Genomic DNA, 17,309 nt, shown 5'->3' with positions numbered 1-17,309 from the left:
TTTCCTCCATTTTTTTTCTCTCTGTTCTTTAAGGAAGATGAAATATTGTCTCCTGCTAGAGAGCCATTATTTTCAGTGGTTTTGCTGAGGTGTCTGCTGTGTCTACTGTAAAGACTTCCATGAGCATGAACATGTACACAGGACTTTAGAACCATGCAACAGTTTCCTGTGGTGACTTGTTTGGTCCTTAACCATAAAATTACATCTCTACAGACATAATTTAGTAATAGAGAAGTCACCTAGCATTCTCAGGGCTTCATGGTCTATCCTAGAATAATAAATGCAAATGAATTTATTTAAAAAAGATGAATTTAAATGCCTAGAAATGCAAAAACAATATCTTACAAATGGTAAATAATTCACCCCAGGCCACATGACTGACATGTTGCAGAGTCAAAACACAAAACAAGTCTCATAGGCTCTGAAAGCAGACATGTTTCAGTACTACATATATCTTCCAGTCACCGAATGCTGTCCCTGTTCAGTGCTCTGACCCCTGTGTGTGGAAGAGGGGACTGAAGCAATAAATATTCTTTTAGAAGAAGGCACTGTTTCCCCGTGCCGTATGTGATGTGACTCTTCATCTCTCTAGGGAAATGAACCCCTGGGTGGGGCTGATCTTCATGGCTATTTTCTAGTAACCATCCACACAAGATACCAATATGTACCCATGATGCCATCAAATGCTCTATATCAAATGGATATCTCTGCTTCTAAAATATTTAAGGATTATATAATTCTATAAAAAGTGAAAATTACAGAAAAAGGGAGGCTATCCAAATACTTACACATACTAGAAAACACATCCATAGTACAGCAAAAATACCACTTGTCTCTACTGACTTGTAATATACTGTAGTATACCTTAATGCTAATTACATTTTAGAATCATCTAATACCATAATAATAATAAGAAAAGAGCATTGAAATTGAAGCCAGGACTTTCTTAGTTGTTATGATTTCATTGACATGAAGCATGAGACAGACTGAGCTACATCACAATTTTTGATTACAGCTCACGGAGAATTGCTGTGAGCAATGGAATTAAGATATTACATTCAAAAGCAATAGGGTAACTGCTGTGAAGGAAAGGCCTGGAGCAATGCGAGCACAAACAGAAGCCAGGAAACTTCCCTGGATGGAAGGAGAGCCTCCACCCAGGAGGCAGCATTTGGACCAAAGCAGACAGAAGGAGAGCTCAGTGGGGATGCAGCCAGAAAGCAAGCACATGGAAAGGCTGGGGATGCAGATAAGCCAGGGATGTGTGTGTGTGTGTGTGTACATATATATATGTATACTTTGTATATATATATATATACAAAGTGTGTGTGTATATATATATATATATATATATATATATATATATATATACACTTTGAGAATGGAGGTGATTTCAGTTTAGCAAAAGCACAGGGGCAGCAGTAAAATCAGAATCCAGACAGTTGAGCTGAACTAAATGATGGATACAACATAACAGGGAGAGCCGTCGGAATACTTTCAGCAGGAAAGTCTATCTGGCTTGCATTCTGAAGGGTTCTCTTTCCTGTGTGGAGACAGATGGGAGAAAAATGTATAGCTAGATGCTGAGACCTGGATAGAAACCACCTATTATTAACACAGCCATAGACAGCCTTGGCCTTGGTAACAACAGAGAGGTTTGAGAAACCATTGGGAAAGTCAAGTCACTATGAGAACGAAGGACAAAGATTAGCCTTGAATACCGCCAAAGATCCAGACAGACACACAACTAGCAAATTTCCCAGAAAGAGAGATTTGTGACCAAGAGCTGGTAGCTGTCACATCACAGTTTGTGTACTTGAGAGTTCATCAGGTACTGAGCGTTATGTTAACATCCTTACAAAAATCTTATTTAACCTTCCAAACACCCCTTTGGGATGATTTGAATGACAGTGAAATAGATACTCATAGGTTATTGCCCTATGAGTTAACAAAGCTAATATCTGACTTGTTTTTGCTTTTGCCTCCAGCCTACACTGCCTGATACTAAGGAGAAAAAAAAAAGAAAAGGCAGATTTAGTTAAAATCCAATTTAAAATGGGAACCATTCACTGGAAGCTATTGGACAACTTAGGGGAACTCAGTTGTAGATAATGACTAATGTCCCAAGGAACTCACCAGTAACACATAGTTCAGTGGGTAGGAGCCGAGAGACCCATGGACCCCTCGCTATTTCAGGGATGGGGCCAGTCTTGGGTAGGCCTACTGTAGGCAATCAGAGTTGCTATGAGGTTGCAACTATACTGCATTGTCTTTGCCTTGCTCAGAGGTCAACATTTCAGCTATGACCTCTGAGGTGTAAATGTCCTGTTTAGGACTGAGCACTCAACCATCAGTTCCTCTCAGAACCCCGATGGTTGCACAGATGATCCTGGTTAAACGTAGTCAGGGGAGAGGAGAAGGAGAGAGACAGAGACAGAGATAGACACACACACACACACACACACACACACACACACACACAGAGTTGAATATCCAATAGGAAATCTTAGGGAAGAAGGAATTACTTAGGTGGGAGGGAGACTTGAGAACATGTGGTAACAGTAATAAGAATGTCCTTTATACATGTATAAAATTATCAAAGAACAGATTAAAAACCAGAAGATTTTGAAAATTTGAGCAACATACTAATTCAAAACATATATATTTTCATTCTTGTCTGAAACTGGTATCACTAACTTGGTCATAATTTTGATAACCAATTATTGAATCTAGAAATAATTATCCTTAAAAAAAGTTTTGCTATAATTTATACTTAAGGTAATTGTAAATAACTGAATATATAATCCATAGCTTCAGTTAAGTAGGCATTATAATTAAATAATATTTTAATGTTACTGTGATAGTTAGAACTTGTTAAATTTTCTGTTAAGGTTGTTTCATCATTTAAGAGACAAATATTGCGTTTCAGATGATATTTAGTATCAATATAGTCTGTGAGTAGTTTACTAATATAATTCTAAAGAGAAAAATGTGAGTAAATGGCAAAATGGCTGTATAGAATGAAAATAACTTACAGCTGGTTGGTCCTTGTCTCGATGAGTTTCTGAATGGTGAAGTCATTGGAAAAGGAGAAGATCTTAGTGCCACATCCTCCCCATGTGATGTGTCTTTCAGATGAATTCATGGACGCGCTCAGGCACATCAGGGGTGTACTAACGTCGCCTATGCGTAGCATCTTCAGGGGGGCAGCGCCTTGGCACTGCAGAGAGTGAGAGAGCAGGCTGAGCATGCGATATGAGGCTGGGCAACATTCTGCTTCACAGAAATGTTTTCTATTTTAAATGACATTGAATTTAGACATGCTTTCCAAAATTTCTACCAAGACAGGGCTTGGTTAAACTGACATTCGAGTTGTAACCTCATGATCAGACTCTTCTCTTCCCTGTGCAAAGACCATTCAGAAAACAGCCTGTTCATCAGAGCTGCTTCCATTTCTCTCTCTTTTTTCTTCATTTCTTCCCCCATTAATTAATTAATTAATTAATTAATTTTACTTCCCGATCAGAGCTTTCCCCTCTCTCCTTTCCCCTCCCCTTTCTTTCTCTTCAGAGAAGGGAGACCTCTCATAGATGTCTTATAAAAGATATATAGGATATCTGATATGTGACCCCAAAGGGGCTGTGAACACCAGGTTGAGAACCATTGCTTTAGATGATTAAAAAAAATATTGGTGCCATGAAGTGGAAGCTGATTGATTAGATGAAACCATGATGAATTGGTGGAGGAATAAATACTGCAATGACTAAAGGAGTCATTACAGGAAGTTGGATGATATCTTTAGTACTGAAGGAGTGTTTTCATGTGGAGGGAAAGGAGGGAGAGGAAGAAGGAAGGGGAGCCAGGTTGGGAAATGAACCTAAGGCATCCTGAGGTTCATTGCATTCTTTACTGAGCTATGCCTCATATGCCTACCCAGGAAGTCAAACTCCAGTGTCTTTTTCCCCCCTGGAATGCTTTTATAGAGAAATTCTTCTTGATTTCTACAAATGGAATTATCTCCATTTCTATCATACTAAGTAGGATTTCATGTCTTGTTACCTTCAGTTCAATTATATAAATCATTGACTCAGCAGCAAATATTTTTCCGAGGCTGTATTATATGCTAAATGTATGGAACAATAAATAGATAACAGGAGAAATATATGATGCTTCTTATCAGGAATCTAATAATCACATATGGGGAGAGATGTGTAAAACAAACTCATTGAAAATACACTTTTATGTAGGATGCGTTCAACATTTACCTTAATGGTCTTATCTTCAAATATCATTAAGTTACCATCAGCAGTTCCCACCAAAAGAAAGTTACTTTGCTTGCTGAAAGGAAAAATGTCAAAACTGTTACAAAATAATATTGTTTTGAGTAAACTGACTTTTAAATTCTCCCATTTTGACTAAACTTGAGACAGGTGCCTCTCTGGCCACACCTTCAGCCTCCCCTCCTGAAATCAGAGAGATATGTATACATTTTCCAGTCCCTGGAACAAAAATAGGGACCTAGCTTCAGTAGGGCATAATTAGCAAGGACATTTGGCAGATGATTCACAAGAACACCCTGCCATTGTCCACAATATCCTTCAATATTTTCCACAACTGTAACCCTGTGACTAAAGCTCTCCCACTTTTATTTCAGTGAGATTGAGCTTGCTATCTTTTTCCAATGAGAGCATCAAATAAAATCCTCTTTGCCTTTGTAATTCAACCCAATGATAGCTTTCTTCAGCACTATCCAAATAGTTTCAACTCCAAAATTTATAATGCAGTGCATGCCTCATATTTTACATTACTTTTCCAGTACTGGAATAAAGCAAAGACGCATATCAAGTATAATCCTAGTGGTTCATGGAAATTATCCTGCCTTCCATAATACATCTTCCAACCTATGACTTATGCCTAAACTTCTGCTACTTAGATATATTGATTATGGTCTATATACAGCTGAATGATACAATTGCCTAACCACTTGTATGTCTTTGGGATATGATTCCTATAAATGATAAGAATTAAGAGATTCTTAAAACCTATATTACCTATTAACAGCTTAAAATTTATTACAGTTTATTTTAGTATGGAGGATGTAAGGTGTGCAGGAGCCATGACATGGGTACAGAGGTCAGGGGACAACTTGGAACACTCAGTTCTCTCCTTCTACCATGTGGGTCCCAGGGATTGAACTCATGATTTCAGAGTTGGGAGCACTCTGCTCATTATCTGCTGAGCCACCTCACAAGCACTTAAAAGAAAACAACCTTTACATTTTATAAACAATGTAGATTATTTTGCAAATCAGTAGTTCAGTAACTACAGTTTCAATGCATCCCATTGAATCACCAAGTTGGTGCTATATTGATGTCTGCATTCAAGAAAAAATTAATAAACATTCAGCATCAAACACACACACACACACACACACACACACACACACACACACACACACACACGCACACACACACACACACAAAGCAAGCTGACCAGAGTGGAAGGAATAGCATAGCCACAGCTGCCCATGAGAAATAGTTGACATTTTTACCTGCCTCAGCTATATCTTCATATAGAAAAGGCAAACATATCACTGTGATCCTTCATAATTCTCTTGAAAATGAGCAAACCAATAGAAAGCAGCAGAAGCCAAGAAATTTTTACTGATGTAATAATTTTGCAAATGATTAAAGCACCTGAAATTTCTATAATCTCCTTCAATTAACTGACAAACATACCTCTGCTTGGCAAAGGAATTGCAATACAAACAAGTAACAGAATCAGTCATCTTTTCAAGTGTATGTCTCTTTGTCTCATCTTCAGCATTGATGACCAGGAGAGCCCCAGACTGTGTCCCACACACAATCCAGCTTTCTTTCTCAGCAGCAAGATGCACCAAAGCTAAACACAGTATTCTACTATCAGTAACTTCCTGTAAAGAAAAGAATATTAAATCTAAAAGACATGACTTTACTTCAAGTTACAAGATCATGTATATAATGAAAATATCCTATTATCAACATCCTTAAATATAACTACTTTTGTGCACTTACTTTTACAATCAATGCCTATTTTATTCAGTTTTCAACAATAGATGATATATCTGGTAAAGATTTTTTCTACATAGTTTCAGAATATGTCTGAATCTGAAATTAAAAATTGAAATTCATTTTTTCAGAACCAATTCTTACGTCTTTCAAGATCATGTGAAAGTCTTCGTTCACCTTGAATATAATTTTTGGCACACTATTTCAAGACAATAATCAAAATACCAAGTTACTTTTTATCTCTATAAATGTAACTGCTTGTCAATATATTGATTTATCTTGTAGGAGTCATATATAGACTCTTTTGCTCATTCCTCCACTGCTGGAAGCATTGGCTGCCAACAGACCCAGAAATGTGTGATTACATAGCCCTAATTCTAAGGCTAATGGCCAACTGACATTGGAGAATGAATGTCTCATCTTACACATAGACACTCGAGGACCGTCTAACCCATAGTATGTAGCCTTTGATGGCCATCTGACTCCTATTATGTAGACAAACACACAAAGACCATTTGGCCCTTTGTGTGAACATTCAATGGACATCAGCTTTTGTGTACAGGCACCTGATAACAATCTGGCACTTTGTATATGGACACCTGATGATAGTCTGGCACTTGTATGTGCATACTTGGACATCTGGATTTTTGTGTGTGAACAGTTCACAGTTCTGGTTAGACTCCAGAGCCCTTGAGAGACTGAGGCTCATCTTCCTCATAAATCACATCTTTTTTCTGAGATTCTTATTCTGTTGTCTTCCTTTTCCTCCTGCCAAGCTTCTTATTCCATGAGTCATAATAATAAAATAGTTGTTACATACACAATCATACCACACATATGCCACACCCCCACATACATGTATGCATATATATACATATATAGACACACATTGATGTATATATATATATATATGTACATATGCTGTGATGTTAAAAAATGACCTGATTCCATAGGCACTTACTTGTTCTAAAGGAAACATTTCTACATTGACTCTTAATTTTTTCCAAAGTAATTTTTAGCTGATGTAGGCTTTAAATTACTTTAAAGTACTCTGAGAGATTTCTAATTTAAAGAGAATTCATATTTACCTCATAGCTGTATCTCTCCGTGTTTAAGTCAAATAAGGAAAGCTGTCCTTTTTCAGTGTTCCCACAACCCAACCAGAGAGTTGCATTCTTGCTATTGAGATTTGTAGCAACCATGCATTCAACAGTAATGTTCTTAGGTATTGAAATGTATCTCATGAGGCAAATTAATTCAGCTGAATTCAAAATGTCAAAGACCTGAGAAAGTTTGAAAATAGCGAAACAGCATCCAAGTTAACATTTCTTCCTCATGAATCAAATGTGTCTGTCCTAAAGGTATATTAAATAAAACCTACGGTTCTCCGTTAAACTTTGACCTGATAATCTAGATCATTAAATACAATAGCCCAAATTACAGATAAAATTATATATAAAACCAAACACAATATATACTCTTTGTATACTGTGCATAATATGTACTCTTTATATGTGTGCTATGGTACTTCTTTTAATATGAGTGCTCCATCTTGCTTAGAACAAATATGTTGTGCCAAGGAAAATTCTGTAGGTCTAAGCTTTGCAAAACTACCCTACACTTTAGAATTTCAGAGCTGCTATGGAGTTCATAAAACACAAATAGAAACAGTACTTGTGCTGTGGAAAGTTTTACTCTGATAAAATAAGTGAGCCAGATGGTTGAAGCAATTGTGGAATGTTTGACATGGTCATTGTTTTTGTACTGAGCTATTTCTGATCAGGACATTGAAAGTTGAATAAATCTTCAAATATTAACTGTAATTCAAAATCAACACAGCACAACAGAAGAACCATTTTCATTGTGATCTATGAAAGTTCACACCAGCCTAGAGTATAGCAAGTTTCCTTTCAGATATTATGTCAGAAGATATTACTTTGCTACAAGCTAACTTAAAATATTGGATGAATTTTAGAAATACATTGAATGCAATCTCTTAGTCTGTGCCTTTTTATTAGTGGAATTGAGGCTATTAATATTTAAAGGTAGCTAAGAGCAGTATTTATTACTCCTTATTATGTTGTGATAGTGTGGGCTCCCCCTGCCACTTTTGACTAACTGTTCTGGATTATTCATTCACTGTATTTATCATTTTGGGTGTAGTTAATCTTATCTTTAGGCTGACTTTTTCTTCTGTAAATCTGGATTGCTACATTTATTTTTACTATAAAATGTTTACTTTCTCTGGAGATTGTGATTGACAGTTTTGCTGGGTATAGTAGCCAGATTTGGCATCTGTAATATCTTAAAGATTGTAGAATGATTGTTCAGGCTCTTTTAACTTTCAGAGTCTTCATTGAGAAGTCTGGTATTATTCCAATAGATCTGACTTCAAGTATGATTTTTTTCTTTTTCCTCTGAAACTTTGAATATCTTTTCTTTGTTCTGAATAGTAGATAATTTTTATTATGTGTTGTGGGAAGTTTCTTTTCCAGGCCTATCTTTTTAGTGTTGTGTATGCTTCTTGTACCTCATTAGATTGGGTAAATTGTCATCTGTGGTTTTGCTAAAAATATTTTCTATGCCTTTGACCTGGTTTTATCTCTCTATCCCTATTATTTACAGGTTGATATTTTCATAGTGGTCAAGATTTTCCAGATGTTTTGCATCTGGGTTTCTTTTCTAGTTAAAGAGTTTCTTTGAGAGAGCTATTTCTTTCATCTTTTCTTCAAAACCTGAAAAAAAAAATCTCTCTTCCACCTCTTTTAATCCTTTGGTAAGTCTTGACTCTGATGATTTTGACATCCTTAGATTTTCACTTTCAATTTTTTTATTTGGTTTTCTTTAGTGATTCTATTTCTTTGTTAAATTCTATGTTCATTTCTTGAATATTTTTTATTGTTTCATTCAACTGTTGGGAGTTTCACATTGCTCATTGAGATAGTTATCCATATCTTATATAAGGTTCTTGTGCATATTTATAATTGCTATTTTGAAATCCTCGACTTGTACTGCAGCTAAACAGCTTTTCTCAGGTCCTAACAGGACACAATTGCTGGACTCTGGAGGAGGCATATTGCTTTGGTTGTTCATGTTTGTTTGTTTTTGTGCTGGAATCTAAGCATCTAGAGTTAGGATGTTTGGGGTATTTCTTGATGTAGATATTGTTTGGTAGGTATTCTATCCCTTTCCTTGCTGTTGCCCAACTATAGTGGGTATAGAGTCTTCAACTTCCAGCCCACTAAGCTGGGTATGGGTTCCCTTGTTAGACCTGTTCTGCAGGTCTGTGAGAAGTAACAAAACAAAGGAGCTGGGCTAAAAAGAAAGAGTGAGCAAGGCAGTGGGGGAGAATTAAAGGACCCTGGTGGCAAGAGGCAAATCCTGGGAGCATAGAGGTGAGAATGGAGTAAAGGTCCCTCTGGCAAGCTGAAGCAAGACTAAGGGTAAGTCTGGAGATATCAAATGGAGGACTGAAAGGAAGATATAGGCTCCCCTACCTAAGTCCCATTGAGTGTGGCAGTTTTGGGTCCCTGGTAGAGGCACCTTGAATCAGTGTAGACAAAGGGAACTGGAGAGGGACTGAAAGGAAAAGCCAAGGGAGTCTCTAGGAAGAATAGGAAATCCCTTGTTCCTCACAAAGAGGCCAAGTCCCTAGGAGACTGGAGTGAGCAAAAACTTTAATTAAAACAAAGCAAAACAAAAAAAACCTAGATATTTTTATAACCTTGCAGGAAAGAATCCCTTAAAATATGACCTAAAAAGAAACAAGCATCAAAAGATGTTAAACATGTCCTTATTAAAATGACATTATGTTCATAAATATGCCCAAAGAGAAACTGTTGTGTTTTATTACAAAAGAGAAAGTCAAAGATATGTTTTGTAGAGCCAGGTAAGGTGAGGTGGGAGGGGTGCCTAGTTGGGCCCAGGCTGAGGCTTCCCTTCCCCCTGAGGTATCAGCCATACAATGGGTATAGTATAGAATAGAGTTTATTTACAGCATGAAAAGGGCAATTAGGAAGGGAGTAGAGACAGACAGACAGACAGACAGACAGAGGTAGAGGAAGAGAGGAAGAGAAGAGGTCATTCAGAAACACATGGAGAGAGGATGGAGGAGGGGATAGGAGAGAGAAGGAGAAAGGGATCAGAAAGAGAAAGGAGGCAGAGAGAGTAAGAGAGCAAGGAGGAGTTGGAGAGATGGCTCAGCGGTTAAGAGCACTGACTGCTCTTCGGAAGGTCCTGAGTTCAAATCCCAGCAACCACATGGTGGCTCACAACCATCTGTAATGAGATCTGATGCCCTCTTCTGGTGTGTCTGAAGATAGCTACAGTGTACTTACATATAATAAATAAATAAATCTGTTCAAAAAAAAAAAAAAAGAGAGCAAGGAGGAGGCAAATAGCCCCTTTTATAGTAAGCCAGGCATCCCTGGTTGTTGCCAGGTAACTGTGGGGTGGAGCCTAGAAGAAGTGCTAACAGAACTGATAAAGGGAGCCACATAAAATCAAAAAGAAATCTTTACTCTAGATATCCAAGAAAGAGTAACATATATGAAAAATGTCTTTTTCACATGCAATTTGTAAGTAGATAATTGAGTAGACAAATGGGCATAGCAATAAAAACGCATTTCCTAAAAAGATATACATGTGTGTATTTGTATGTATCAGCATTAACAGATACATACACAAAGAAATATGTGAATATATGTACCTCCATCAATGATGGTGGCTCCTGGGGTGTTGGGGTCACAGTGTGTGTTAGAATGACAGAGATTATAAAAATCATATTTTATAACTAACACTATAAATACATATAAAACATTATAACATTTAACTCTGCATATGTGTATGTTAATTGATGTGTTTGAATATATATTTGAAAATTATTGGCATAGGTTTATAAATGTAAAAAGGAACATGATGTTTGATAAAAAAAATATTAAAAATTTTTAGCATGAGTGTACCTGGGCAGAAGTGGGTCTTTCTTGAGGATTTTCTTTCAAACACTTTGTAATTAACTTCTCAACCATAGGCCATGGGGCACAGCCATATTCTTTAACTGGATCTGAAATATAAAGATGATCATTCCAGCACACTAAACAAATCAAAGTTCTGTGCTTATTATCAACATATACAAGTTAAAAAATGCAATGGAAACTCTGATTCATAATTCTAAGTTTGCTATGACATAGTTGGCTTTGTTAACTTCATCGTCAGTAGAGCCACCCCAAAAGAGTTTCAACCTTGTGATCCCACCAGTCAGGAGGGAGATTAGGGTTGAGCTGAAGTGCAATGTTAGTCTCAGCTACATATCAGGATTACGATCGATCAGCCTGGGCTACATGAGACCATCTCGCTACCACCAACCCCAAAACAGACAAATAAAAGGTCTGCTGGCTTATTATGTATTCCATAATACAAAAGATACAAAAAAAAGAAAAAGAAATACAAAAATCAAATGAATGTAATAAAGGCATTTTATTTGCTATTTGCACAGAGACTTTGCAAATATTTTTGCTCATAAAATAAACAGCTTCTATGAAAACATCTTTATTACTTAAAGAGAGAAAGTATTTAGAGCCACATCTCTGCAGTTTGTTTGTGTGCATTTAATATTTCCTCTACAAATGCCACTCTTCAAGTCTGTGTACAATTGAGGCCAGGGCTTTTATACTGGAAAGCTAACAGGAACGATAAGGAAAATGGCTAAGTGGCATCTGAATTGAGTTTGACAATAATCAATTTCCTTTTCCCAGAGTCTTTAAAGGTCTCCAAAGAGTGTTTGATGCCATAGTCCCCATAGCAGCCCTAAGTTCATACTCAGAAGCACATCTGGGGGAGAAGGAAGTATTAGAAATAGCTACATAATTCTGCATTATCAAATGAAGTAATAGTCAAGAACAGATGAAAGGTCATGAAATTCCTTGGAGCCATGAGACACCCCTTCAAAATGAAGTTTCTCTCATTAAGCACTCATTTCCATTAATATTCATAGCAAAGGATATTATAAATTATTAAACGCTTCTTCATGAATATTAATTACTTTGCTCAAAGCAAATGAAAACATCCCAAGCTATGATGCATTCTGTAATTGTTATCAGAACTACAAACACAAGCCTGATTCTAATGCTAATCTTCCTTTCCTAGATGTCCTCCCAAGGCTATATCAAACATACCAATACTTAGGATTTCATTAAGCCTAAAATAACTAGGTTTTTTTTCATGTGATCTTTATTATTGTATCACAAAATTTAAGAAGATCTATGCATTCAGCCAAAGTCATCAAAATCCAAATGATCATGCTGATATTAAAAACTCTCTCTTGTAGATAAAAACAGAACTTACCTGGCAATTTCCCTTGTATGGCTAACTCATCAAACTCATTTGGGAACTTCAAACCCTCCATGATCCTACTCCCAGTTGTCCAAATATCATGAAGTAGTAAGCCAAAGGAATAAACATCGGCCTGTTGGTTATAAATGACATTTCCTCTGGCAACTTCAGGAGCCCGGAACCCTTAAAGGAAACATATATAGCAGTAAATATAGCAAACACCAAGGCCCACATATAGACCAACTGCTAAGAAACAGGTCAAGGAGACAGATGGGGTCTAAGTCAGGCCATGTTATCGCAGTAGTAAGAAACCTGGAACAAGTCAGTGAGCACCGAGCAGCCTGTTTCAGGCCCCACAACACTACTGACCTTAAAGGACAGATCTTTTGATCTTTACTATAAAACCTTACACTCCTACTATGATATCTTAGTCTTAAAAAGATGATAATATTAATAAATACTGAATAATAAATTATTAAGTAAAGAACACCTGTAGGCATAATGTATCTATTTTATTGGGTTCTTCTTTAGTTCCATTTATTTATTTATTTATTTATTTATTTATTTATTTATTTATTTATTTTACATCCTGATTACAGACACCTCTTACCACCTGTAGGGGGTGGTTCTGATGCTAAGGTCCTGTTCTCCAAATGGTTCTTGATCTGTCAGTAAAGAAAGCCATGGGACATTTTCTGGGTGGAAGGGACAGGTGGGACTTTCAGGTCCCTGGAGGCAGGCAGGGAGATGCAAGGAAGGAGAACAGAGTTCACCATGCTTTGGAGAGAGGAGAACCAGGCAACCATGAGGTCTTGGGAGGAGCACTGGGCTGTGGCTACCCCTGTAGCCAGATGGTCACAGATGTTTAGCAGGGACTAGACTCAACTGACCAACTAAGTTAGGGCAGGTAGAAGGTATGGAGCTAAGAGTAATGATAAGGATACATTTTCCAGGTGGGAGATAGTAGTAACCAGCAATTGTGCCAAGAAGGCAAGTAGAAATAGAACTACTGTGTGTCTGTGTCCTTTATCTGTGGATTCAAGCAAAGTTGGGAGGAAGCTGGGAGCACAGCCACTGTTTGGAGCAAAGGCAGGTAGATCAAAGCTACATGCAATACACCTCTCCTTCCAGTACCCCCTTCATATAACCCCTACCCTATAAACCCCTTCCCTTCTCCTCTGAGAAGGGGGTTCCCCACTCCGGGCACCAACACACCCTGCAGTCACTGCAGGACTAAGCACACCCTCCCCCACCGAAGGCAGAAAAGGCAGCCCGGCTAGGGGAACAGGACTCACAAGCAGGCTGCAGAGACAGCAGAGACACCCCCTGCTCCAGTTGTGAGGAGTGGGGGAGGGTGACAGAGACACACCCACATGAAGACCAAGCTGTAGATCTGCCACACACACATCAACCACACATGTGTATGGGGCCTATGTCCAACCCATGCATGTTCCCTGGTTGGTGGTTCAGTCCTCAGGATCCCCCAAGGGTCCATGCCAGTTGACTCTGTTGACTCCCATGGAGTCCCTATACATTTGGGGTCCCTTAATCCTTCCCCAACTCTCCCACAAGACTCCCTGAGTTGTGCCTAATGCTTGGCTATGAGTTCCTGCATCTGTTTCAGTCAGCTGCTGGGTGGAGCCTCTCTAGACAGTCATGCTAGGCTCCTGTCTGCAGAGCACCCTTAATAGTGTCAGGGACTGGTTCTTGTCCATGTCTCAAGTTGGGCCAATCATATCCCCTTAGTCTCTGCTCCATCTTTGCCTCTGCACTTCTTGTAGGCAGGGCAGATTCTGGTTTGAAGGTTCCATGGGTGGGTTGGTATCCTTATTCTTCCACTGGGAGTCCTGCCTGGCTACAAACTAACAACCAAATATATAAAAATCTCACAGGAAAACACAAAAAAGCCTTTATCAATTTTCTCTTTGTTTAATGTAACTGTTAGCAGCAAAGAGGGTCATTTTACAGGCTCAAAGTCACTAACTCCTCTAAAATTTCAGTGGTCTCATTAGTTCCAGAACTGAGGATTCCATTTTACCCAATGAAATTAAAAACTACAGGTTTTTTCCTTAAAAGAAAGAAATAAACAAACAAAACAAATCAAAACAAAACAAAAACAGTTGAAGTACAGGAACAGAGTACTTGCCCAGCTTGCAGAGTGCAACAGATCTTGGGTTTTATCTTTGTTAACAAAAATTAATTTATTAGCTTATTCATTAAGACAAATCAAAATCCTTTCAGGATTATGCCTGAAATTTGCTCGCTCTCTCTTCTCTCTCTCTCTCTCTCTCTCTCTGTGTGTGTGTGTGAGTCAATATTGGGTATTTTCCTTTAATGCCCTTCCATTGGTTTTTGGCCCATTGCCTTCCACCCAGCTTGCTGTTTCAGCCGGGTGTTATCTCTCCAGTGCTAGGGCTAGAGATGAATCTTGCCACCACTTGCTTCTCCATGGGTCCTGGGAATCCAGTCTCAGGCCTGTGCTTCTGCAGCAAGCACATAGACCTAGCTCCCAAGCTTTTGAATGCTTTTAGAGAAGGTTCAACCTTTTATTCCACGAGGAAGATAAATAGCTTTCAATTTTTCAGGATAAAATGAATATGTCAAGACTGTTGATAATGGTAAAGAATATTCACCATCTAAATAAATGCAACTGTAAATAGAAAATTGTTCAAAAATAAGCACTCTGCAGCAAATTAAAATCATTTTTAAAGGAAATTCTTCAGTGAAATGCAGAACAATGTGGGATATAGCATCAAGTGACCAGTTAGCAAGTAAGCAGAAAATTAAATTTCTTGACTCGGATAATGGTGTTGCTACAATATGATTAACTTTCTTCTAGGAAAGTGCATGTGAGTATATTTGGTGACAGCAGCAGGTTGTCAGAAACTTCATCCCAACACTTCTGACTCCAAAAGAGGAGGAGGAGGAGGAGGAGGAGGAGGAGGAGGAGGAGGAGGAGGAGGAGGAGGAGAAAGAGGAAGAGGAGGAGAAGGAAGAGAAGGAAGAAGAGAAGGAGGAAGAGGAGGAGCAGGAGGGAATGGTACCGAGCACTGGATCTGTGTGGAAGGTAGATGGGGATGCATCTGGACTGCTCTTTCCTCTTTCTGCAGGCTTCAATGTTAAGATTAAACACAGGACATGGAGAAAGGACCACACCAACATGGTTATGGCATATATTCCTTCTTCACTTTTATACTCACAGATGTTTAGTAACATACATGAATCTTATAATAATGAAAATATACTACCAGGGGGATACCATGATGGAGGAGTCCATAGCTTTCAAAGGACAGTTCTAAGATGCTGAGTTGAAGGCTCAGTAGCTCTTCAGTAGGCTGCAATTGCATAAGGAACTAAAAAGACCAGGACACTAAATACATACCTGACAGCTCCTAGTTTACTAATGACTAAAATCCGGCCCTTGTAACCAAAACTTCTTAAACTGTGGGTCACAACCCCATGTGAGTTTGTGTAACTAGAGGTGAAGGCCATGGAAAGTCTGAAAATAGAAAAGAGTTCCACATATATACATATGCATGCATGTAGGAACACCAGTGGTCTATGTGTGGTGTCCTTAACATTTTGTTTTTTGTTTTGTTTTCTGAGACCAGAAATCCCTAGGGATCCTTCTCCCTCTACCTTTCTAGCCCCGTGATCACAGGTGTGCACAAGCACACCCAACTTTATTATGTGTGTAATCAAGATCTAGCTTAGGTCTTCATGTCTAGATGGCAAATAGTTTACTGAAGCAGCCATCTTCAGTTGTCAGTAAAAGATTTCTGAGATTGCAAAATTGCTTTCAAAAGCAAAATGAAGATTGTGCTTCTGGAAGCTCTTGTATTGCATTGTGGAACTTTACAGCCCTGGTTCTCAACACACAACATGCATGTCTCCCTGTACGTGCCACACAATGCTAGCATGAGCTGGTGCCCCAAACACCTCTGGGCCATTCAATACTACTATGCGCTATGAGTTGTACTGTTGGGTAATACATGCAATGGCTTTCACTCTTTCAAAAGCTTAATGATTTATTTGAAGAAAGTAAAGACATCATATGTTCCACCTCCATTCTTCAACATGTATAAAGTTAGTATCTTTGAACTTGCTTGTGTTAGACAAACAAGCACACATTCATCTCATTAGTGTGCAGGTGAGATGTCATCTGTAAAGAGTTATATAATATTATGTGCTTATCAAATGACTGTTTAAAATTTTAATTGTTTATTATTTATTATCAATACATGTTTGATTTGTATAACTGTTTTATGTGCCTATAGATCCTCGGTCACATAAATATCTCTAGAACATGAAATGGTCATGAGTGGAAGAAGTTTAAGAAGCATTACCTTTGATATTTTATACAAATACATATGTGTATATATATTTAAAACCATAAGTTTTAGATATTCTTTATTATAGATATATATTTCTGAAAATATTTTGCATTTATTTAAGGCAATGATATTTTTCTATTGTTATTGCTTGGCTATGAATTGCCCCTCAAAAATTCATGAGTGGAAAAACCTGTTCCTCCATGCAGCAGTGTTTAGAAGGAAATGGATCAGGAGGGAATCCTAGCTCACTGATGGATTAAGGCATTGATAGAACTTACTGATGAAAAGTTGTGGAATCTATAGGTGGGGTGTGACTAGAGAAAGTCAGTCACTAGCTGGTTATCCTAATCCAACCTCTCTTTCTCCCAACCCTCCCTGATTCCTGGCTTCCAAGAAAGTGGGCAAGCATCCCCTCTACCGCATGCATGCACCCATATGTGTTTTGCTTAACATCATCCTAAAACAACAGAGGCAGTGATACTCCCACAACTGGGAGCCAAAACATATCTTCTTGACACAGATTTTCTGAGGAATTTTATCACAGGGAACAAAAGCTAGCTTCCACATCTGTATAACTGTAATAGCATAGTAACACCCT

At 38.1% G+C, this 17,309-nt stretch overlaps 1 protein-coding gene across 1 annotated transcript in view; it reads right to left on the bottom strand.

Moving 5' to 3' along the window:
• Lrrk2 (leucine rich repeat kinase 2) overlaps positions 1 to 17,309 on the bottom strand; it is a 142,896-nt gene that overhangs the window by 6,514 nt on the left and 119,073 nt on the right. The window contains exons 42-47 of the mRNA XM_052160189.1: positions 12,390 to 12,560; positions 11,009 to 11,109; positions 7,136 to 7,330; positions 5,739 to 5,932; positions 4,266 to 4,338; positions 3,036 to 3,220 (exon numbers count right to left, since the gene is read on the bottom strand). Coding sequence (XP_052016149.1) covers positions 3,036 to 3,220; positions 4,266 to 4,338; positions 5,739 to 5,932; positions 7,136 to 7,330; positions 11,009 to 11,109; positions 12,390 to 12,560 — 919 coding nt within the window. The remainder of the gene's footprint in view (positions 1 to 3,035; positions 3,221 to 4,265; positions 4,339 to 5,738; positions 5,933 to 7,135; positions 7,331 to 11,008; positions 11,110 to 12,389; positions 12,561 to 17,309) is intronic.

This window comes from Apodemus sylvaticus, chromosome 17 (genome assembly GCF_947179515.1).
Source record: "Apodemus sylvaticus chromosome 17, mApoSyl1.1, whole genome shotgun sequence".
In the NCBI taxonomy this organism is placed as follows: Eukaryota; Metazoa; Chordata; class Mammalia; order Rodentia; family Muridae; genus Apodemus; species Apodemus sylvaticus.
This window is presented reverse-complemented; position numbering and strand designations above follow the sequence as displayed.